The sequence below is a fragment of the Panthera onca genome, chromosome A1 (assembly GCF_046562875.1).
Source record: "Panthera onca isolate mPanOnc1 chromosome A1, mPanOnc1 haplotype 2, whole genome shotgun sequence".
NCBI classification, from domain to species: Eukaryota; Metazoa; Chordata; class Mammalia; order Carnivora; family Felidae; genus Panthera; species Panthera onca.
In genome coordinates, this window is record NC_138339.1 from 106,260,213 (window position 1) to 106,284,192 (window position 23,980).

The 23,980-nt window shown below is 36.0% G+C and overlaps 1 protein-coding gene across 7 annotated transcripts in view; it reads right to left on the bottom strand.

The window, feature by feature from the left end:
• The window catches only part of ERBIN (erbb2 interacting protein), a 127,843-nt gene that overhangs the window by 22,658 nt on the left and 81,205 nt on the right, over positions 1 to 23,980 (bottom strand). For all 7 annotated transcript variants that reach the window (XM_060635659.3, XM_060635655.3, XM_060635667.3 and 4 more), the window contains 5 exons: positions 22,944 to 23,013; positions 15,154 to 15,253; positions 7,137 to 7,258; positions 6,340 to 6,513; positions 4,758 to 4,943 (listed from right to left, as the gene is read on the bottom strand). In XM_060635659.3, the coding sequence (XP_060491642.2) occupies positions 4,758 to 4,943; positions 6,340 to 6,513; positions 7,137 to 7,258; positions 15,154 to 15,253; positions 22,944 to 23,013 (652 nt within the window). The remainder of the gene's footprint in view (positions 1 to 4,757; positions 4,944 to 6,339; positions 6,514 to 7,136; positions 7,259 to 15,153; positions 15,254 to 22,943; positions 23,014 to 23,980) is intronic.

Consider the following 23,980-nt stretch of genomic DNA (forward strand, 5'->3'; position numbering starts at 1 on the left):
TCAAAGACTATACAACAATTCATAGCATGGCTTTCAAGAGCCTCATCATCAGGACCCAATCTACTGTACTAATTTTGTTTCATTCTACCACCCTGATATGCTCAGCTAGATGAAACATGTTCTTTTCTATATTTCTCAAACACCACTCTTATGCTACCATTATTCCTTTCATACTTTATTCAGTTCTCCTATTTCTGTTAGATGAACTATTCCAAGGTATAGGTTAAATACTTCCTTCACCCTAAAGCATTCTTGGTTGTTCCTAGCCAGAAAGTATCTCTTTTCTAAATTTATGTAGCACTTAATATTTTTATTACTTAGTATTTTTCTTATACACTCAGCATTGTCTAACCCTAATTATATTCTATATACCCATTTATCCATTCTGCCACCAAAGCTCCAAACACAATGCCTTACACACAGAATTATACTAAATGAAGTATTAAGTACACTGGGACAAACCTTATAACCTTTTCACAGACTTTGTTATATTAGGTTCAATGTATATAATAAGTGTACTGAAAGATGTGATCCATTCAAAATACATTTACAAACCATGAAGTTTCTTTCTTGTAGTAAATACTAGCTCAAAGGATAACCCTGAAGACAGATGTGCTTTGAATGCATTTAAATTTTCAGGAATAAAGAGGCTATTATAAACCCACAGTATCACTATTTGTATACTATTCTCCAACAGAACTTTGTATAATGACAGAAATGCTCTATCTGTGCAGTTCAACTTGGTAAACACTAACTAGCTAGACATGTGGCTATTGACCACTTAAAATGTAGGCTAGTAAAACTAAGAAGCAAAGTTCTTTATTTACTTAAATAGCCACTTATAACTAGCGGATACATAGTGGACAATGTAGCTATAAATCAAAAACCCTCCAGAATTTCATTTTGTAAAGTTAGAGCTTTACTGTTTTACATGACTTCCACCAGCGTATGAGGGGAATGCAAACAAACAAAAGGTGTGGCTGCTTATGAAAAACTGGCAGTTTCTCACATGGGTAAACACAGAGTAACCATACGATTCAACAATTCTACTCTTAGGCATATGTCTAACAAAAAAGAAAATATATACCGACACAAAAATTTGTACACAAATATTCACAATAGCTTTATGCACTATTGCCAAAATGTGGAAATAACCAAAATATCCATTGTTAACAATTACAATGGAGTATTACTGACATAAAAGTGAACTGATACATAAAAAAATGAACCAATACAATAAAACAGTATCGATACATGTTATAATATGGATATCTAAAATACTAAGTTAAAGAAAAGTTACAAAAGACCAGCTATCATATGATTACATCATTAATATAAAATGCCAACAACAGCCAAATCTACAGAGGCAGATAAAGTAGATAAGATGTCTAGGACTCAGGGGTACAGAGAAGTTGTGGGGAAATGGCTAAGAAGTATTGGATTTCTTTCTGGGATAACAAATGTTCCACAAGTAATGTAGTGAAGGATGGACAACTTCTAGTATACCAATAGTCACTGAATAGTACCCTGTATTTAAATCGGTGAATTATATAGTATGTGAGTTATACCTCAATAAAGCTGTTAAAAAAAAAAGTCACAGCTTTTATTGATCCACCAGAAGACTCTTTAAAGTCTCAGACTCCACCAAAAAACTAGAACTGATAAATGAATTCAGAAAGCCACAGGATATAAAATCAATATACAGAAATCCATTGCATTTCTATACACTAAAAATGAAGTAGAAAGAGAAATTAAGAAAATAATCCCATTTACAATTGCTCCAAAAATAATAAAATACCTAAGAATAAACTTAACCAAGGAGGTTAACTCTAAAAACTGCAAAACACTGATGAAAGAAACTGAAGATGACACAAACAAATGGAAAGATATTCCATGCTCATGGATTGGAAGGACAAATATTGTTAAAATGTCCATGGTACCCAAAGCAGTCTGTAGATTTAATGTAATCAATATCAAAATACTAATAGCAGTTTATAAAGAACTAGAACAAATAATCCTAAAATTTGTATGGAACCCTCAAAGACCCCAAAGTAGCCAAAGCAATCTTAAAAAAGAAGAATGGGGGCACCTGGCTGACTCAGGTGATAGAGCATGTGACTCCTGATCTCAGGGTTGGGAATTCAAGCCCCACGCTGGGCATGGGACCTACTTAAAACAAAACAAACAAAATAAAATAAAGAAGAACAAAACTGGAAGTAGAATAATCCCAGAATTCAAGATATACCACAAAGCTGCAGTAATCAAAACAGTATGATATTGGCACAAAAACAGAAACATAGATCAACGGAAGAGAAAAGAACCCAGCAATAAACCCAGTCATATAGTCAATTAATCCTCAACAAAGCAAGAAAGAATATCCAATGGGAAAAAGAATGTCTCTTGAACAAATGGTGTTGGGAAAAGTAGACTTCAACATGCAAAACAATGACACTGGATCACTTCCTTAAACCATACACAGAAAAAAACTCAAAATGGATTAAGGACCTAAATGTGAGAAATCCTAGGAGAGAACAAAGGCAGTAATTTCTCTGAGATTGGCCATAGCAACATTTATCTAGATAATGTCTCTGGAGGCAAGAGAAACAAAAGCAAAAATAAACCATTAGGACTACATCAAAATAAAAAGCTTCTGCAAAGCAAATAATAAAACTAAAAGACAACCTACTGAATGAAAGAAGATATTTGCAAATGAACATCTGATAAACGGTTAGTATCCAAAATATATAAAAATGTACACAACTCAACACCAAAAAACCCCCAAATAATCCGATTAAAAAATGGGCAGAGGGGCGCCTGGGTGGCTCAGTCAGTTAAGCGTGTGACTTTGGCTCAGGTTATGATCTTGTGGTTCATGAGTTCAAGCCCTGCATCGGGCTCTGTGCTGACAACTGAGAGCCTGGAACCTGCTTAGGATTCTGTGTCTCCCTTTCTCTCTGTTCATCCCCTACTCGTACTCTGTCTCTCTCTCTCCCAAAGATAAACATTAAAAAAAAAAAAAACATTAAAAAAAATAGGCAGACAACATTAAAAGACATTTCTCCAAAGAGGTCATACAGATGGCCAACAGACAAATGAAAAGATGCTCAATATCACTCTTCATCAGGGAAATGCAAATCAAAACCACAATGGAGTATCACCACACCTGTCAGAATGGCTAAAATCAAAAGCAAGAAACAAGTATTGGTGAGGATGGGGAGAAAAAGGAACCCTCTTGCACTGCTGTTGGGAATGCAAACTGATACGGTCATTGTGGAGAACAATATGGAAGTTCCCCCCAAAATTAAAAATAGAATTACTATATGATCCCGTAATTTCACTACTGGGTATTTACCCAAAGACTATGAGAACACTAATTTGAAAAGATATATACACCCCTATGTTTTTGGCATTATTTATAAAAGCCAAAATATGGAAGTAGCCCAAGTGTCTGTAGATAGATGAATGGATAAAGAAGTAGATATACACACAACAGAATATTAGACAGAAAAAAGAAAGAGATCTTGCTATTTGCAACAACATGGATGGACCTAGAGAGTATTAATTTTAAGTGAAATAAGTCAGAGAAAGACAAATATCATATGACTTCACTCATAAATGGAATTTAAGAAACAGAACAAAGGAAAAAAAAGAAATTGAGAATCAGACTCTCAACTACAGAGAACAAACTGATGGTTACCAGAAGGGAGGTCAAAGGAGGGATGGGTGAAATAGGTGATAGGGATTAAGGAGAGCACTTGTTATAATGAGCACCAGATAGTGTATGGAAGTGTTGAATCACCATATTGTACACTTTATTTTTTTATATTAGTCTCTTTCATCTTAAAAAAATTTTTTTTAATCTTTATTTATTTTTGAGAGAGAGAGAGAGAGAGAGAGAGACAGAGTGAGAGCAGGGGAGGAACAGAGAGAGAGGGAGACACAGAATCCAAAGCAGGCTCCAGGCTCCAAGCTGTCAGGCACAGAGCCCGATGTGGGGCTCGAACCCACGAATCGTGAGATCATGATTTGAGCCTAAGTCTGACGCCTGACTAAGCCATCCAGGCGCCCCTCTTTTATCTTTTTAAAATATTCATTTGAGAGAGAGAGTGCAAGCAGGGGAGGGTTAGAGAGAGAGAGGGAGAGAGAATCCCAAGCAGACTTTATGCTGCAGCACAGAGCCCGATGTGAGGCTTGAACACATGAAGTGTGAGATCATAACCTGAGTCGAAATTAAGAGTCGGACGCTCAACTGACTAAGCCACACAGGTGCCCCGGGTCCCTTTTATTTAAAAAAAATTTTTTTTTGATATTGTACACCTTTAGCTAATATAACACTGTATGCTAACTATACTGAAATTTTAAAAATCGCAGACATTCAAGAAAAAAAATGCTTCACAATTAAACAATGATAAATGCTTAACGAGTGAAATAATTTAAATACACCAATGGTAACCTTTTCATTGTTAAGTTTCATTGTTAAGCAACTGCTATTATGTTTTTAACGAATTAGAATAGAACCACCACGATCTAATTTACATAGTAAACATCTGAGTGCAATGCAGGTAGAAAATTTTAAGTTCAAAGTAATAAATGAGAGATACTATAGCACACATCATGAGATTTCTTTATGGCAAATGAGTTAGCATATTTTGTTTTCAGTATCAGTTTTCTTCTATCTTTAGTTAGCAACAATGAAATACTAAATTCTTACAGTTGTTAACAACTAATTGTTCCAGAGAATAATCACAAAGCCATACCTCAAAAACATCATCATGATTAACAATATGCTTCAAGTTCTCAGAAGCTTTCGTGTTTGCAGTCACTGGTAGACTTCCAGGGCTAATCTCAGCTTCAGATTCACTGGTCTTCTGTGGAGAGTTTCCTATCATATACTTTTCTCTTTCATCAGCTTTGATTCTCACTGGAGTGGTACTTTCTGAAGTCTAAGTAAAAGAAAAGATAAAGAATTCATATTCCTTAAAGTTTTGTATCTATTTTTTTACTACAGTTCATATTAGAATTTAAAAGTAGGAGCTCCTGGCTGGCTACGTAGGAAGAGAGTGTGACTCTTGATCTCGGGGTTGTGGGTGTGAGATGCACAGTGGGCGTAGAGATTATTAAAAAAATAAATATTTTAACATCTTCCTATTCTGAGTAAATCAAGGAAACTTTAAACATGGAAATCTGCAGCACTTACAGATAAATGTGCATTTGGGGAGCAGGGGGTCCCCAAAGTTTCATGAACCACATTAAACTCTACAATTTAGCTGAGGCTACATTTCATCTCAAAGGCTGCAAAGCTGGTGTTCATGAGTGAGTCATTTAGCTCAGCAAGGTCAAAATCAAGATGGTTAGATTGTTTTCTGCTGAATGTAGAATACATAGCAACTCTAGTGATGTGGGAAAACTTTTGTTTCTGTGATATAATGTGGGAAAGAAAAGCCCATTAAAGGAACACACACTTTAAGGATTTGTCTAGGTTTCTGAAACATCCCAAGGAAAGTACCATGGTCTGTCATAGCAATTACATTTAAAATTAGAATTGGGTAGGGTGGGTCAATGTTCTCAGGGGAAAAACAGTATTTCCATAACAATAAACTTAAGGATATTCGTTATCTTATTTTTATTCAGACAAGATTTTTTAAAAGTTATGTTGATGCTATCCTGCCCATCTGGAAAGCCTATAACCATACTGAAGTGGTAAGAATAGCAATTAGAGAGTTTGCTAATTATTCCAGCTCTTACTTCAAATAGCCGGGAACAGCCTAAATCTGGGAGGACATTATAGTGTATACAAAAAGAACCATTATATAAATTATTAAAGTTTTAAAGTGCTTGAAATAAGTTTTAGTCAATACTTTTATTTTTAATTTTTCAGTTTACTTACTTATTTTGAAAGAGAAAAAGAGAGAGGGAGAGAGAGAATGAGAGCAGGGGAGAGGCAGAGAGAGAGAGGGAGGGAGAGAATCCCAAGTAGGCTCTGTGTTGTCAGTGTAGAGCCCGACGTGGGGTTCAATCCCATGATCTGAGATGACGACCCTGAGCTGAAATCAAGAGTCGGTCGCTCGACTGAATGAACCACCCAGATGCCCCTAGTCAATTTCTTTAAAATGAGTTTTCTGGGGTGCCTGGGTGGCTCAGTTGGTCGAGGGTCAGACTCTTGGTTTCAAGTCAGGTCATGATCCTGGGGTCGTGGGATCGAGCCCCATGTCAGGCTCCGTACTGAGCGTGGAGCCTGTTGAAGATTCTTTCTCCCTCCTTCTTCCCCTCTCCCCTGCTCCTGTTCTATCTCTAAAAACAAATTAAAAAAAAAAAAAAATTTAAAATGAGTTTTCTAACCTTCACACCCACATCATTATTTACAACTTGCTGATCTTCATGTGGTTTCAAATCTTTTCCAGAATCTTCATAAGTCTCTTCATCTTTTAATCTATGTACAATGGTTTGAACAGTTTTGACCATATTCTTAAGCTCATCTGGGTATGGTGTTGGATATCTCTTTAAATTTCCCTCCTAGGGAAATAAAATAAATTAAATTTGAAATATGGATAAATATTTTAACATCAACCTCAAAATTTAATCTACAATGCAACTTAATTACATTGGTTATCTGGCTCCTGGGGTAGCTTTAAAAACAGAGGATAGGCCATTGAAAGCATTTTAGACACAATAAAAGCATGGTTTTATCAATAGTAAAAGAATTTATAGTTACAGATTTAACTAATGTTTTGAAACTTTTTTTTTTAGCAGACTTAAATATATTCCATTTTAAGATTTATGGTGTGGGTATTGCCAATACCATCGCTAGGCTTTCAAACAGTTGTTTTCTGGTATTTACCCAGACACATATAAACCTCCTATAATTATATACATCTTATATGCCAAGAACCAAGTACTTCCAAAGTCAGCCTAATGTCATTTTCTGGGATTCAGCTAGTTTACATAAGGTAAAAATAATTACATTCATGAGTAACTTGGAAATGTATTATTCACTACTTGTCACTGCCACACTCTCAATCTCATAAAGAAAAAATTGTTCAAAACAGAATTCTTTATCTCTAGAATATAAGTAAATAATAAATCATTAAAAAAAGGGAAGAGGGAAAAACAATCAGGTTTTTCTCTTCAGGACTCACCCGGGGAGGTGCTTCCCTTTCATCTTTGTCTTCATCACAATCAAATGCCACTTGAGCGCGCTGTTTCCTCTGTTCCTCCCACAATGAAGGATTAAAACTTTCATTATCTGATATGAACATAACTAGAGGAAAACAAACAAAAAACAAAAACAAAATCCACTATATTTTACAGTATTATGAAAAGCTACTACTTGTTTATAACTTTCTTTAGGAATGACATTCATTAAGTTAAGACTGGTCAACGCCACCAGCATTAAATGCTACATTAAGAAGTAGGCTGTGATTCTAGTATTTCTTTACAATATTCATCATGTATCTTTTCTTCCTTAAAGGTAATGTGTCTTGTTACCAGAAGGGTTCCTGATAAGAATCTAACAATTACAACGGGGTAGAAAGGTGACTGTGTGCAGTTTCCTACAAAAAAGAGCATGGTAACAGTGCTCACTTCAGCAATACATATACCACATGGTAATATATAAATTATTTCATCCAAGTTTTTGCATTCAGAATAATCTTCCCAATTCCAATATTGTTCATTATGTATGGGGGAAAGGAAGGTGAAGACAAAGTGAGTTATTTTGAGTTAAAAAGATTACCCTGAAGCCTTGTAATTACATCCTTGCATTAAACATTATACTTTATATAGCTTTACTTAAGTAAAGTGCTTACAAGATATTTTCTATATCAAAATGCAAGGAAAATTAAAAATCTAATATAAGCTCAACACTATATATCCTCCTATGCAACATACAATTAAAGGTAAAGATTTAACAGCTGTTACAGTTTTTCAATTAGGCAACTAAGACAGATCTAAGGCTTAAAAATTAATCCATTTGTCTATTATATATCACCATACAGAAGTTTGTGCAATACAAGATCAAATCACAAATTGTTTTCTGCCAATTAAAAGAAAATGACTATACCTACTCAAAAGGAATTAAAAGCACCTAAAATTAGTGAACAGAAAAAAATGAAATTCCTGGAATACCCATATGTGGTCAGTTTGAACACTTATGCAAAAGTAGCATAAACACCGTTAATTTTTAGTCCTTATTTTGGGCTTCTTACCATACTTTAATTTCATATCCAAACTAAATACCACAAAACCAAATATGAACAATTGGAATCGAGTTTTTGTCTTCAGCTTTTCCTTGTTTTCATCACCTGGTTCGAGAATTTTTTCTTTAATTACTTTGTGGCATTGCTCAACAGCTAATGAATCAGAAAGTTAGTTTTTGTTTGTTTGTGGAATGTGATTCAAATTCCTAGGAATATCTATAGATTTCTGTTGTAGACTTGGGAAGGTAAGCCAACCCAAGCAGTCTGCAACAACCTACTTCCAGGCAGCAATTTTAATCACCAGCCTAGGCCAGAAATCCCTTAACTGTTTTTACATCATGCCAAAGTAATCTTACGCTAGAACTTTTTCAGAACCTTAAGATAAGTAACTTTCACCATGCCTTTCATTCTTGCCAACTTCTGGTCACTTACACTTTCTACCCTTTAGTATAAATCTCACATCTTTTGAGATTCAGGGTATCAGGTGATACTATCACTTTCTCTGTATTTTAGACTCTGTATTTTAGCCACTAAGACTGATCACCCTGGCATAATCACGGAAGATTCTAGTGTTTGCCTACAGTCTTTCTCTCCACTTAAAACCTGCCAATATCCTGAATGATAACAATGTGTGAAGACCACCCCCCTCCCCACTTCAACACTACAATTTCATAGTTCCTCAATTTCCTCATTCCAATATCCACCTGCATTTCACCAATGTGATTCCTAACCATGGTCACACTCAAGACCTAGGCTTCTGTAACTCTTCCTCCTCCTTGACCACTACACACTTGTCCTTTCAAATCACTCACTTCCCTATTATTGTTCATAAACTTTGAGTTCCTTATTCTCATTTCTTACTCTCCCTGTAAAATCACTCTAGGTTTTACTTTCTTTTCTATCCAGCTTAGATTTCATGATATATTATTTTAACCACTCTCACATTTCTTGCCCCTTTTCCTTAGGTAATACCTATTCAACAAAACCCATAATGTGTTACTTCAATCATCTTCTTTGTTTTGGACTGCTGACTTCTACCAGAGAAGAGTGACATCACCTTGTTGTTTAGAACCATTACATACTCATGGTATCCCCTCATCTTTGCTCCATCTTCAGCGCCGCCCAGGAATTCTATTTATTTCTAGTTGGTCTTTTCTCCCACTATAAGTCACTTACCTCAAAGGTCCTTCCCTCAACCTCTAGAGGCAATTTTTTCTTTGAGATCAGTGAGTAAAGAAAAGCAATCAAAAGCCTCAAACTGATAAATGCCCCCACACCTGCAACAACCTGCTTCCCCCAGCTACAAACTGTTATATGGATGCATACTTCCCATTCAACAATGATTCCTCTAAGTAGGCCCAAAATACCAGGCCTTCTCTTTCAAATTCACCCATCATTATCCCCCCTCTACAACATGAGCTTCTTTTTTTTTTTTTTTTAAGATTTTATTTTTAAGTAATCTGTACACCCATTATGAAGCTTGAACTCACAACCCTGAGATCAAGAGTTGTGTGCTCTACCAACTGAGCCAGCCAGGTGCCCCAGAACACGAGCTTCTTGAAAGCATGGATTTTTCTTTTTAAATATTCAGATTTAACACACTGCTTAGATCTAACACAGGTGTTCAATAAAAATTGAATGAATTTGGGGCACCTGGGTGGCTCAGTCGGTTGAGCGTCCGACTTCAGCTCAGGTCATGATCTCACAGCTCGTGAGTTCGAGTCCCGCATCGGGCTCTGTGCTCACAGTTCAGAGCCTGAAGCTTGCCTGGGATTCTGTTTCTCCCTCTCTCTCTGCCCCTAACCCACTCACATTCTGTCTCTGTCTCTCTCAAAAATAAATAAACATTAAAAAAAATTGAATGAATTAAATGTGAACAAAGCATCTATTCCTCTTAAAGTATATAAAACTCCAAGTCAAGAACACTGTGTTTTCTGACTTGTTTATTTCTTTGAGGCAAAGTCATAAAGGAAAAAGCTTTTCCTGCATTTGAAAAGAAATCCACCCAGTTGGCCATGTCAATGTAGTTTCTGATTTGGTATTGTAAGTGCAGTATGTTACAGTGCTATATGGAAATACTTTAAGAACACGTAAACTCTACGAGGACTTAAACATTCTAAGTTTATCTCAGACCTGTCCTTTTAAGACTCTTCCATTCTAAAACACATCTCTCAAATCAAAAATTCAAAGTGGCAAGATTTTATTTTGCTACTTCTACTCTTTGTATCAGAAATAAATTTCTTAACTGAACTATGACCTCTTTTAAAAAGAAACAGTAAGAGGATAAATTGAAATGACAGAAATGAGAGAAGGCCAGGTAAATCTGAATCATGAAAACAGAAGACAGTAAGAGAAATCAAAGCATGAGTACACCCATGATTAGAACAGTTCTAAGCAGCAGTCACCAAACTTCTGTTAAGTGGTCAGATAATAAATATGGTTAGCTTTGTGAGCCCAGAGACCAATGTGAAGACACTATGGTAGGTGCTTAGGAAAGAAATCAAATTTCCACAAGATTTCTAACAAATTTAAGATATATGTACTAATAACTGAGTACCATTATTGTATTATAGTTCTACCAATGAGAAGACTGAAGGTCTCGCTGTTAGGAGTAACATTTTGCTTAACTGGTGCTGGCTATCATCAAACTGATGCAAAGAGTCACCTGTAAAAACTATTCTTACCTTGTGGGCCACACAAAAACAGGTAGCAGGCCAGACATGGCCCATGGGCCACAGTGTGTCAATCACTCTGACTGGAACAAAAAGTGTTATGACAAAAGATATTTATCTGGTTGTTCCCTGGAAGGGGGTCTTCAACAATACCTCACATTATGTATTTAATACTTTAGTTCATTATTCAAATAAAAAGATATAAGCTGTTGAGTAGTTTTATTCATTGTTGGAATCATGTATGGTTATTTGAGTATGCGTTAAAATGAAAGCAAAATAAAACATTCTCAGGTCTCTATATGGCAGTGACAAAAGCAAAGAGGGAAAGCACTAATACCACATGAATATAATAATATCAAAGATTAAATATGTCCTTTACAGACTTGGTTTCTTCACAAAGGAAAAAATAATTTTGTTGAGAATCTTCCTTCAGAATAATATCTGTATTTGATTTTTAATAATTACCAGTTTTTATTATTTTTCTAAAGTAAAAGTAGCAAATGAGAATAAAAACAAATTTTCCCAATGTGTTGTTCCTATCGTTTAAGACAGGGACAGAAAGCTATTAAGCTTTTTTTTTAACCGTTTATTCATTTTTTGATAGAGACAGAGAGTGAGTGGGGGAGGGGCAGAGAGAGAGGGAGACAGAATCTGAAGCAAGCTCCAGGCTCTGAATTGACAGCACAGAGCCCGATGCGGGGCTTGAACTCACGGACCATGAGATCATGACCTAAGCTGAAGTCGCTTAATCAACTGAGCCACCCAGGTGCCCCCAGGGACAGAAAGCTATTAAATCTGGCCCACTTACTGTTTTTGTATGGTCTACACCTAACAATAGTTTTAAATTTTTTAAATACTGGGGGGAAAAAACCCAAAACATAAAAAAATTTTTCATAATACGTGAAAATTACATGAAATCTAAATTTCTGTCCATAAATAAAATCTTATTAGAACACACCTATGCTCATTTGTTTACATATTGTCTGTGACTGTTTTTTGCACTAAACAGGCAGCATCAAGCAGCTATCACAGAAACCTATGGTCTATGAAGCCTATATTTATTAAATTGTCCTTTACTTAAATAATTTGCTGCCCCATCAACAGGAAGGACATTAATGTCTCTTCTTACACTAAGAATTTATTCTTCCTTTTCCTCACAAATATTTTAAGTATTTACATTCTATCTTCCCACATAAAAGAACAACTATTAGAATATATTATGTCTGGCTGGCAGTAATACTATTTATAGCGATACTCACTCTTACTAATTTCTAATATCCAGAAATCAACTTCAGAGATAAAATTGGAAATTGAGACATGAATTCCAGTGACTATGGCAAACGAAGAAAAAAACACCTACTGATGTATCCAAACATTCACTATAATTCCCCACAATGCAAAATCGGGCATAAGCCAGAGTTACTGGTATATCTATTTTGAATTTTTTAATTTCTTTCTTTTTTTTTTTACTTTTTTTTGGTAATCTCTATGCCCAATGTGGAGCCTAAATTCACAACCCTGAGATCAAGAGTTGCATGCTCTACTGACTAAGCCAGCCAGGTGTCCTTGAACTTAACTTCTTTAAAAAAAGAGAATTTTTTTAAAACATTTATTTATTTTTGAGAAAGACAGAGCGTGAGCGGGGGAGGGGCAGAGAGAGAGGGGGCACAGAATCTGAAGCAGGCTCCAAGCTCTGAGCTGTCAGCCACAGACCCCAATGTGGGCTCAAACCCATGAACCATGAGATCATGACCAGAGCTGAAATCAGACACTTGAACTGACTGAGACATCCAGGTGCCCCTGAACTCATTAACTTCTAATGTACATATAGAGTACTTGCATAAAATAATACTTCACCATCGAATGCCTAAAATTAAATATACTATTATTTTATTATGGATACATGTTTCCAAATTATATTGCTAAATATGGAAATTAGGGGTTGATTTAAATATATGGAAGAGAGCTTGTGCTTACAAACCTATTCTCTAAGCATTATAGATTCCCAATGAAGTAAACTATTCACATCTAACATCTCACAAGTCTTAACTTTTAATTCAATTCAAAAGCTAAATAGTTTTGCTTTACCCAAATAAACCTCATTTAATATTCCCATGAAATAACTTATCAAAGCAAGTCTTTTATTCCTTCCTGCAAAGAACAAGAAATAATGAACATAGATAAATGAGTTCTCCAATTATTTATCACTAATAATGGAAATTGAATGATTTTACTTTTTAATCTATTTAAGTATTTCTTAACTGTTTGCTAAACCTGCCAAAACAATGTAAGAATAATAATAACCAATGCGATTCTGCCATAGTGCTAACTAAGCACTTTACATTCAGTGCTTCTCATCTGTACAAAAACCCTGCAAAACTGATACTATTATCATTATTTCAAGGTAAGGAAACTGAAGCTCCAGAATTTATTTAACTTGCCTCTGGTATATTTATAAATTAAAATTAATGATCAATTTAGATTTTTTCTTCAGTGTTTTTATGTATTAAGAGTTAATTTCTAAATAACTTTGAGCCATAAATATTTTCACTGGTGTCAGAAAAATATACATATAAAAATATTCTTTAAAAAAATTTTTTTTAATGTTTATTTATTTTTGAGAGAGAGAGAGACAGAGCGTGAGGGAGGAGCAGAGTGAAAGGGAGACACAGAATCCAAAGCCCAGTCCAGGCTCTGAGCTGTCAGCACAGAGCCTGGTGCGGGGCTCGAACCCATGAACCGTGAGATCATGATCTGAGCCAAAGTTGGACATTTAACTGACTGAGCCACCCAGGCGCCCCATAAAAATTATATTAGTAAGTGTAACATAATATATACTTTACACACATGATGAGGGACCAGAAGGCAAACTGAGTGCAAAGTTTGCTTTGTACAAGTTTGCTTTTCAAAGGGGTGCCCAAGCTAGCACCCCTCCCCATCCCCAGGTGTATGGGTGATATTTCTTAGACACTCCTAGGTGCTCAAGAACAAAGGAAAGGGGTTTAAGTGCTTGCCATGGTGATGTGGGAAAACTAAGGCAAATGAAAAATTAAATTCCCTTAATACCTACAGCCCACTGACAAGTCCATGAAACAGGCAGACTGACCTTCATCTACGAGCTCAGCTGCCTCAATGATGACACTTTGCTAGGGGCAAGAGGGAATCCTGGCCTAACATTATCCTGACCCCTGAGATCCTTTGAGTCTCCTTAAACACTTAAAAATTCCTTTGCAAACCTCCTTTGTCTTCAGCCCCCAAGTATACGTTGGCAATAATACTCCAAGCATATGGTCCCTGATATACATTTGAAGGGTCTCATGACTACGGTTTTACTAAATGTAAATGACGTTTTCCTAACACCTAGCCCCTAGAGGTCCTCAAACCTTGTTTCCAAAATTCCTTAGAGACTGCCACTGTCCCTAACCCCCACCAACCTGAGGGTATATAATCAGTCACTCCTCACAACCCCAGTGCAGCTTTTCTGTCCATGGGTCCTGTCTCCATGCTTTAATAAAATCACCTTTTTACACCAAAGATGTCTTTAAGAATTCTTTCTTGGCCATCAGCTCTGAACTCTACCACCACCCCAAAACAACATGTATTGGAACCAATCTGCTCCTTAGTCTAAAAGGCTTTCATACCAAAACTGTTGAAAAAACATGTATGGTCAATAGAAAAGGGTATGTTCCCCTTTCTAGGCAAAACCTAAGAACTTAGAAACAACACTTTATGCAGAATTCTACATATTATCCTTATCTGGTATGTAGACCCAAAGATAGTATTTAGTCTACAACAAAACAAGTGAACAAAACAGTTCCTGGTTCAACAGTCCTAATTACATTTAACATGCATTCCTGACATTTAGCAAAGAATAGAGAGATCTATAACAAATGAAGTTGACTGTTTAATTTCTAGAAATCATTTAAGAAAGCATATGGTCTACATGTACCTCCAAATTCAACTACCTATAGCCCTGACATACTTATTTTCTCATTTTCAGAGAGACTACATGAGCTAGGGAGAGAAGCAGAGGGAGAGGGCTGGGGGGGGCGGGGGAAAGGGAGGGGGAGGGGGGGAGGGACAGAGAGAGAGAGAGAGAGAGAGAGAGAGAGAGAGAGAGACAGACACCGAGACCCCCCAAGCAGGCTCCAGCCTCAGCACAAAGCCCAACCTGGGGCTCAACCCCACAACCCCGGGATCATGACCTGAGCCAAAATCAACAGTCAGGCGTTCACTAGACTGAGCCACCCAGGTGCCCCAAAAGAAAAGAGATTTTAAACTCCTACCATCCTCAGTCCTTGGCTGCTGAGGGAACATGTAGTTAGTAAGCACCATTTTCTGGGTCTCTGAATCAGTCTCTTTTTGAAGAGGTATCAGGGGTTTGGACTAGGGAAAGAAAATAAATGTTTAACTTTTAATAATCCTAAAGCAAATACATATCCAGCAATTCCTCTGAATAAGTACTCACCATTTTTTTCTATAAAGTATCAATGTGTAGATTACAAAAACAAGCTTATATATACATAGTAACACTTTAAGCAATGATTTGAAACCTTATAAAAATCTACAAAATATCACTTAGTTTTAGTATAAAACAAAACTCACACTGAATTGCAATTATCACTGATTGTCAATACAATTTTAAAAGATCTCATATACTAAGTGTATCCACAGTCCAGTAATTACTTATCACAGCGATTTAATAAAGCTATAAAACAAGCTTTGGGATTTTATGTTATTGTGCCTCCTTTACATTATCTTTCCCCCTTTGGGAAGAGGCTTTTATAGAAATGGTTTAGAAGGTTTAGAATAGTTACCCACAGTTAATTCTAGCTGAAAAAAGAGTACTTATAACAAACATTAAGTTGTAACCTGGTTCTCTCTTCTCCCATGTCTCCTATCTCCAGTAATGATACCACAAATTTACTTACTCAATGGTGGAACTATAAAACTTTTTTTTGGACATTTTTTAAAACTTCTCTCCTAATTGGTTATGAAGTGTTTTCAAATTATTCTTAATAAAACTAATAACTTTGGCCAGTCTATTAACCTAAAATCCTATCAATCCATGCCCTGGCTGACTCCAGACAGGCAGGAAACTACCCAATCTCTCCCTCACGTGCCAACCTATCAATTAATTCTTTAGACTGACTCTTGTGAAAACCTTGCAGCTAGCTAATGTATCCTGTGATCTTACTCCCATTCAAACATTTCCTCCATGGCCCTCAACTTGTTCCACAAGAAACAAATTGCCCTGCATCTCAAACATCTTCAATGAAAACTTTCCTTGACCTCCTCAGATAACAGATATGGCAGATCTATTCCTTCCCTAGGACAGTACTTCCCTGTACTCTTCTCAAAAATAGGGTTATTCTCTCAAAGATCATAAACCCTACGTCAGGAGGTAGGTAAATTTAGCGCTTACAAATGCTGTGAGATCATCACTCTTCTCTCTTCAAGTATAAATACCTGTTCTTTTGAGGGACATTAAATTCTGCCTCTACCATTCTGAACTCTGCCTCTGCCATTCTACATCCTTTCCTAATATCCACTGATCTCCTGGTTAGTGCTGGAACCAGATAATAGGATCACTTGAGTTGCAGTGTGGTTCAGAATGAAATTAGGGTGGTTTGAGATTGGAGGTGGTGGCAACACTGGAGGCAGAGATCTATTTCATATCTCAGTAGTCCAAGTCAACAAGAGTAAGATGAAGATGAGAACCATAGATAATTTACAAATTTTTAGCAGCCACATGTTTCTAAAAAGCAAAAATGAGTTAAATTTTGATAATACATTAAATTTAACATATCTTCTATGTTCAAAATAGAATTCTGTTATATGATCAAAAATTGTTAATGTGGTATTTTATTTTCTTTGTTTATATGAAATATACAAAATCCAGAATATATTTTACACTTAGAGCACATCTCAATTTGGACCAGACATATGACACTGGTGCCTACTGTACTGGAGATGATACACTATATTTAAGATGATTATATTTAAGGGAAGTGAAAGGAGGGATAAAGCAAAGCAGAAAAACACCTGAGATATATAAGAGTTAAGACTAAATAGACTTCGGTGATTAACAGTAGTTAAGAGTTATACTCCCAAGTCTGTCTCTAGCAAGTACTTTTTACTAATCTAGGGAACCCAGGAAAAGAAAAAGATTGGGAGCAGAGGATAGCACGTTCACTTTTAGACTGGTTGAATTTGAGACATCTGGGTGGCAATGTTAAGTAGAAAATGAGTGTACAGTAAAGGAAAGAGAACTGAGAGCTGAGGATACTGTTAGGAATAACGGCATATAGATAGTAATTGCATCTTTCCTAGAGTTAAGTATATGGAAAGAAACTCAAGATGAGTCTTGAGTACCATATGGGGCACCAATATCTAAGACTGGCAGAAGAAAAATTCCTGAAAAGGAAACAGAGGAGCGGTCAAGCACAAGGACAAGCAGTAGAGGATGGTAACAGAGACACCACGTCTGCTCTCTCTCCACTGTTTCCACAAAATTTGCTAGTCAAGCTCACCAAAATTGACACTCCCTTGAACTTTCAACTTGATCACCATAATTCTTTCTTTTATTTGCTTTCTTTTTGTACCTCACCAGACCTCATTATAAATACTTTCGTGCCAATTACGAGGACCACCTTGTTGCATTGTCTTTCTCTTTACACCTGGCTTGGCAAAGCTGCAACCCAGAATCGTTCCAACCGTGTGCTTTCTCTATATTACCCAATGAGCAAATTAATCTAACTACAGATCTGTGGTAACCAACTTCAACAGGGATTCTCAATGGTGCCTAAAAATCCTTCTATGTTTCCTAAATTATATTCTGAATTATATTCTGAAGATACTATTTTCTCAAAGATTTTTTTAAAGAACAAAAATAGGATATAAAATCTGCTTGGAACCTGCTACATTCTAAGAATTTCAACATATACATTAGCTCTGCCTCTCACAAACTTCAGACCAGGCTGCTTTCAAAAGGACAAGAATCCCTGCCACAGTTTTAAATTCTGTCGGTTACACACCAGTTATCCAACTTCTTCTCATATCCTTAATCTAATTCTCCACAGTCTCCTCGCAACAACCTATAAAAATGCTTAAAGAATTCCTTCTTATGTGCCTCTAGCTACCAATTTCTTTATGTTCCACCCCTCTCCTTTCTTATCCAACCTTTTTAAAAGCTTAATCAACTATTGTATGGTGCAATTTTCTCATTTACTTATTCTTTAAATTGTGTCAATCAGGTTTTTGATGTACACCTCTAAAATTACATTAGCTATAGTCAAAATAAGTTGGCATGTTATACCCAACTTGCATATTTTCCAGACTTCATTTGAATTGACACCTCAGTAGCATTTATCCCCTTACAGCTTCTTCCCTTAAGCTATCTGCTTCATCCTTAACTTGAATCCACTATCATATAGTTTTTCTTCTACCTCTATGGCCACTCTAAGCTTATTAATCCATCTGCCACTTAAATGTTAGTATTGCTTGGGATTCATCCATCCTGAACATTTAAATAAATAAATTCATAGAATTTATTCTATGTGGATAAAAAAAGTCCCGCACTTATGGTCTGTCTTTCTCACTCTCAAAAATAAATAAACATTAAAAATATTTATTATTTTTTTAAATGTTTAGTTTATTTTTGAGGAAGAGAGAGACAGAGTGTGAGCCAGGGGAGTGGACAGACAGAGAGGGAGACACAGAATCTGAAGCAGGCTCCAGGCTCTGAGCTGTCAGCACAGAGCCCGATGCGGGGCTCAAACTCACAAACCGTGAGATCATGACCGGAGCCAAAGTCGTATGCTTAACCGACAGAACCACCCAGGCGCCCCTAAAAATTTTTTTTAAAGAAACAAACAAAATCTATAATGATCCTGGGAAAAAGGAAATCATGCCTTCAGGAACAATTCTGAGAAATCCAAGGAGGTTAGAAATTAAAAGAATGGGGAAACCAACAGCAGAGAAACGACAGTCTAAAACAGTCGAGGCGGCAGGGGGAAGAAGGGGGGCAGAGAATCATGGCCACTAGAACTGTCCTCAACATGCCTATCCAAAAAATAAACATGCCTGACTGGAACTTAATATCCTCCCATAAACATTTTTCTTTCTGTTGCAGTTCCTCATCTTGGTAATTTTATCGATTTCCATCTTGTCACTTCAGCCACATCTCTGAAGCTCATCTTTGCTTTTACTGCCTTTCTTCTCACACACATGCATTTTTCACATACTCCATTGATGTGACCTTTTAAGTTATGCCCTAAATATACCAGCTCTTCTTTGGCCCCACTGTCATTATCTTACTTCAAGCCAGCATTTTCTATTGCCTTGAGTATGGCAATAGAAACGCCCTCCAACCAGTCTCTCCTGCCTTCACACTTGGCACCACCATTCCTAGTTAAATCCACCTTTCACAACGCAGCCCAAAAAACATTCCAAAATATCAATCTGATCTTACTACTTGCTTGTTTATATGTTATAATGGTTCACCATCAACTACAGTAGGGTTGACATGTATCACAGGATCACTTCTTCCTCTTAAACTGAATTATATGAATAACTGATTAGGACTATGATGACCAAACACCCAGTTTGCCTGAGACATTCACATTTTACACATGCAGTTTTGACACAATTATTGTAAAGCCCCTTTTCAATAACATGGACAATAAATTACAGAGACACCCTAATCACGGCAATTTTCCACAGAGCCTGAATAAGACTTCCAAATCCTTAAAACAATCTTTCAGAAGTCACTCATAATTTATCAGAGTTAACATGCAAGATTAAAAAAAAACATCTATTTACCATTCTTGAAATACAACGCAAGTTCCTCTTGAAATATAAGATCTTCCATGACCTGTTTATCTCTTTGGCCTCATTTGCTACTCTTCCATCTCAAAGGTTATGCTCTAGTCACAATGAACCACTTGTATAGTTACCTAGTACACTAGACTTCTTCATCAAAAAGTGCTCAGGTTTATAATATTCCTTCTAACCAGAATATTCTTCCCCTTTCTTTGTTTAAATCCTGTGATTATTTTGGGAATTAGTCATTGCAGGAATCTCCTCCTCTGGAAAACCTGCCTTTACACCCCCAAGTTAAACTCTTTTTTGAACCTGAAGCCCAGTCCTACCAAGGTGCTACATGGTCAGTGAAATATTCAAGAGCAATTTATTCTGATAATTCATAATCAGACTACTTTTACATACCTTCTCCCCTATAATTTGTACTCCCACAGCAAAATGACTACTTCATATTGTAAGGGAGGTAATATGGCTTACACAGGATGCTTCATGATTTATTACTTTATTATTCTGTCAAACTTTGAGAAAAACACAAAACCCTTCATCATTACAATTTTTATTTTTTATAAGTAATTAACAGACGGGGAACAAGGAGATGATAATGAGAGAACATTGCAAATATGAAAAACTGTCTTAGATACCAGATAATTTCACTAAAATGAGTTGTCTAACATACCTTGCTGGTATTCATTACCTAAAATAGCGCTATTATACTAAAAAAGTCTCAAGAGTCCTCAAGACCAGGAGCCATGTCTCATTTATACTATAATAACTAACTGGCATAAGCCAGAGCCCAGCAATGTTCTGTGAATCCAGATGCAAAATTTCATAACATTTCACATTAAATACTCAAGTAAGAGGGATTAGAAATAGGAGTTCTACATATACATGAACTGACACATTTAATGATGATGAAGTAATCACTGTGTTTAAGCTGTAATAGAAGCAAAGGTATCATCATTTTAGTATTTCCTACCCTAACTTGTAGAACAAGTAAATACTACAATCTGATTCTGAAGCACGGATTGACAATTTAAGGCTTTTAGTTCAGTAATGAGAGGTAAGAAAAGAGGTCTTGGTTAAGAAGTTTGCAGAATCTTGAAATATAGCCAAGTGGGTTTCTTTACTCTAGTAACATGTAAGAGTTGTTAATATAATCCAAAAGAAGGATATAACACAGTCTCCTGAGCAAATTCAACTATGGAACTTAAGAATATCTTATGAGACTCATGTATCCAAACCTTGGGAAAATATACAGATCGATTATTATAAGGTATTGCTCAAAGTCAAATGCTAAGGATTAATTTATTAAAAGGGTTCTCTGCCTTGCTAAAACAAAACAAAACAAAACAGTAAGACATAGCTGAGAATAGATACGGAAAAAAGATTTCCTCATACTTACAGATAGTAAGTTAACCCTTATTTTGTTTAGGACCTACAATCTATTATTTTGGTGACATTATACAGGAGATTTCTTATCATTTGAAGTACGTTTCTAACATCTACACTGCGAATCCTAAGACATTTCAAATTAAACTCAAAATACATTTTTCCAATGTTTTTCACAGGTGAATTATAGCTACTATTTGCAAGGATAAAATGCTAACATTTAATTCTAAAACCAAGGCAAATACAGAGAGATACATCCATCAACTGTCCAAATGGGAACTGAGCCACAGTACTAGGGTAAATCCACAGTCATGACCTTCCTGCCTCCCATGCATTACATACACTTAAGTTAGTATTTCATCCCCACTATTCTGCTAAAACTATGTACTCTTCTCAAGGTCAGTAACTAATTCTGACTTGACAAACCTCGTGGTCAATTACAAGTCCTCATCTACGGGACCCACCAGTAACAATCTGTCGCAGTTGATCTTCCTTCAGATGGCTCTCTAGATAACACACCCTCCTGATTGGCTGGTTCTTCTTATTCTCCTTTTGGGGCCCCTCTCATTCCTGAGCTCAATCTTTGACCTTTTCTTCTCCATCCTCTCTCCCTAGTAATTTCAGGCACTTCCGTGGTGTTAAATCCTTCTTTTGTACAATGTTGACTCCCATATTTTATCTCCAGCCAGTATACTTGACAGTCAACTACTGGCCTGATGTTCCTACATTCCTTCTCATCGTCTCCACTCAATAGTTGAAGCCCAGCAATACCTCCTTCTAAACTACTACAAAAGCCTCTTTATTGAACTTTCTCCTTGCAATATAGGATATTCCACTCTCACCCTAAGCACCCACAGACTGTTTCTCACATAAGTGTCAAAATAATCTTTTAAAAATGTACATCACATCTTGCCATTCCCTAGCATGAAGTACTTCAGCAGATTTCTATCTAAGTCAGAGTAAAACCCCAATTCATTAGCATGGCCTACAAGGTCATATGTGATCTACAGTGCCAGTTTTCCTATCTGATCTAATCTTACTCAATTCTCTTCCTTACTCACTTTATTCCAGCCCTGAGTGCTTTATCTATTCCTCAGTTACACCAAGCTCATTCGAATATTAAGACTTGCACTCTTAAAATTATTTAAATGCACCTCTTCTACCAACTCACTGTCCCAGTCTATGTATGGTTCACTCCTAATTTCATGTGCCTGTCTGCTCTACTGGTCCTCTTCCTCAAAGAGAGACACTTGCTAAATCATCCTATTTAAAATAGGATGTTTACTCTTGCCCTGCTACTTTTCTAACATCTCTGGTTCTGTTTTTCTTTATAGCTCTGACATACTATTACATAATTACTTGTTTCTATCTCCCTTGAAAATGTAAGCTCAATGAGAATATAAGAATATTCTATTTGCTTCATCAATGTATCTCAAGTTCCCAGAGCAGTTCATGGACTATGGTAAGCCTTCAAAAAATGTTTATCTATCCAAGTCCAGGAAATAACTTTTAATTCCTTAGAAACACTTCTTAAAGGTGTGTGAAACTTCATTATCAAATCTCTACACGTATACTCAAGAGGATCACTATAAAACCTTCAAAAAGTGAGACAGTATTGAATCTGATTTCTTAATTTATCTTTTTACAGATTCAGGAAAAATTAGACAGTCCAACAGGATTTACTGTTTTCAATCTACACAAATTGCACATAAATTATCTGTATCTAAATATTTTCATTTTTCCTTACATACATTTTAAAATGTATACCAGAGTATAACTGCTCTTAAATGAGCCTACATAAATTATTATGCATAATCATATACACAATTGGAATTGCAGTAACATACAAACTCAGAATGCCTACCTGATTATCTGAGAGCCACATAGCAGTCAACTGCTGAAGTTTTGTAAAGCTAAAGGGCAAATTCTTTAATCTGTGAATACAAAAAATACAAACAAAAGTAAAATAAGAAATGTTAAAATATAAGAGCAAAATCTAATGGTCTTCTAAACAATTTTATATTATTGAATATGAAAACAGAAAAATATTTAATTTAGTAGAGAAGCCAATATAGGTCTTTGACATAAGTTATAATACAAAATATTATTTTATAAGAATTCATTTAAAAATATAATTCTTCAATCAATTCAGCTAGGGGAAAAATGAATAATTTAATAATCTCAAAAAAAATTATCTGCTAAGAAAAAATGTTAACTATCCCTACTTTAATGTAAAGACAAGAACACATTAGGCAATGTCTCATGAAACTGCTCTGGATATTTTATTTATACTTAAAAGAACAAATTATTATAGGAAGCCTTAGTGATAGTTTGTTAATAAAAAAAAAAAAAAAAAAAAGCACTGTTCTGGGTTTCATTATGAGCCAGAACTTTCATATTCCAAAGACTATTAAAACACTGTAATGAGTAAAAAACAAAGTAATATGAAGAACTCATTAAAATGCCAAATTAAAATAGCACCCTATTTAAAACAGAATATCTATTTAAACCTTCTATCTTATTATGCCTATCTGCTCTGCTATGCCTATCTTCCAAGGCAATTTGCTGGAACCTATGGCTCTAGCTTTGGGGTACAAAGTATAGGCAGAAATCAGGAATGATTTTTTTTTCTTTTTTAATTTTTTTTTTAATGTTTGTTTATTTTTGAGACAGAGACAGAACATGAACGGGGGAGGGTCAGAGAGACAGGGAGACACAGAATCTGAAGCAGGCTCCAGGCTCTGAGCTGGCAGCACAGAGCCCAACGCAGGGCTCGAACTCACGGACCGTGAGATCATGACTTGAGCCGAAGTCGGACGCTTAACCGACTGAGCCACCCAGGCGCCCCTGATTTTTTTTTTTTTTTAAAGCAGTGGTTATTCTTAAATAAAATGGAACAGT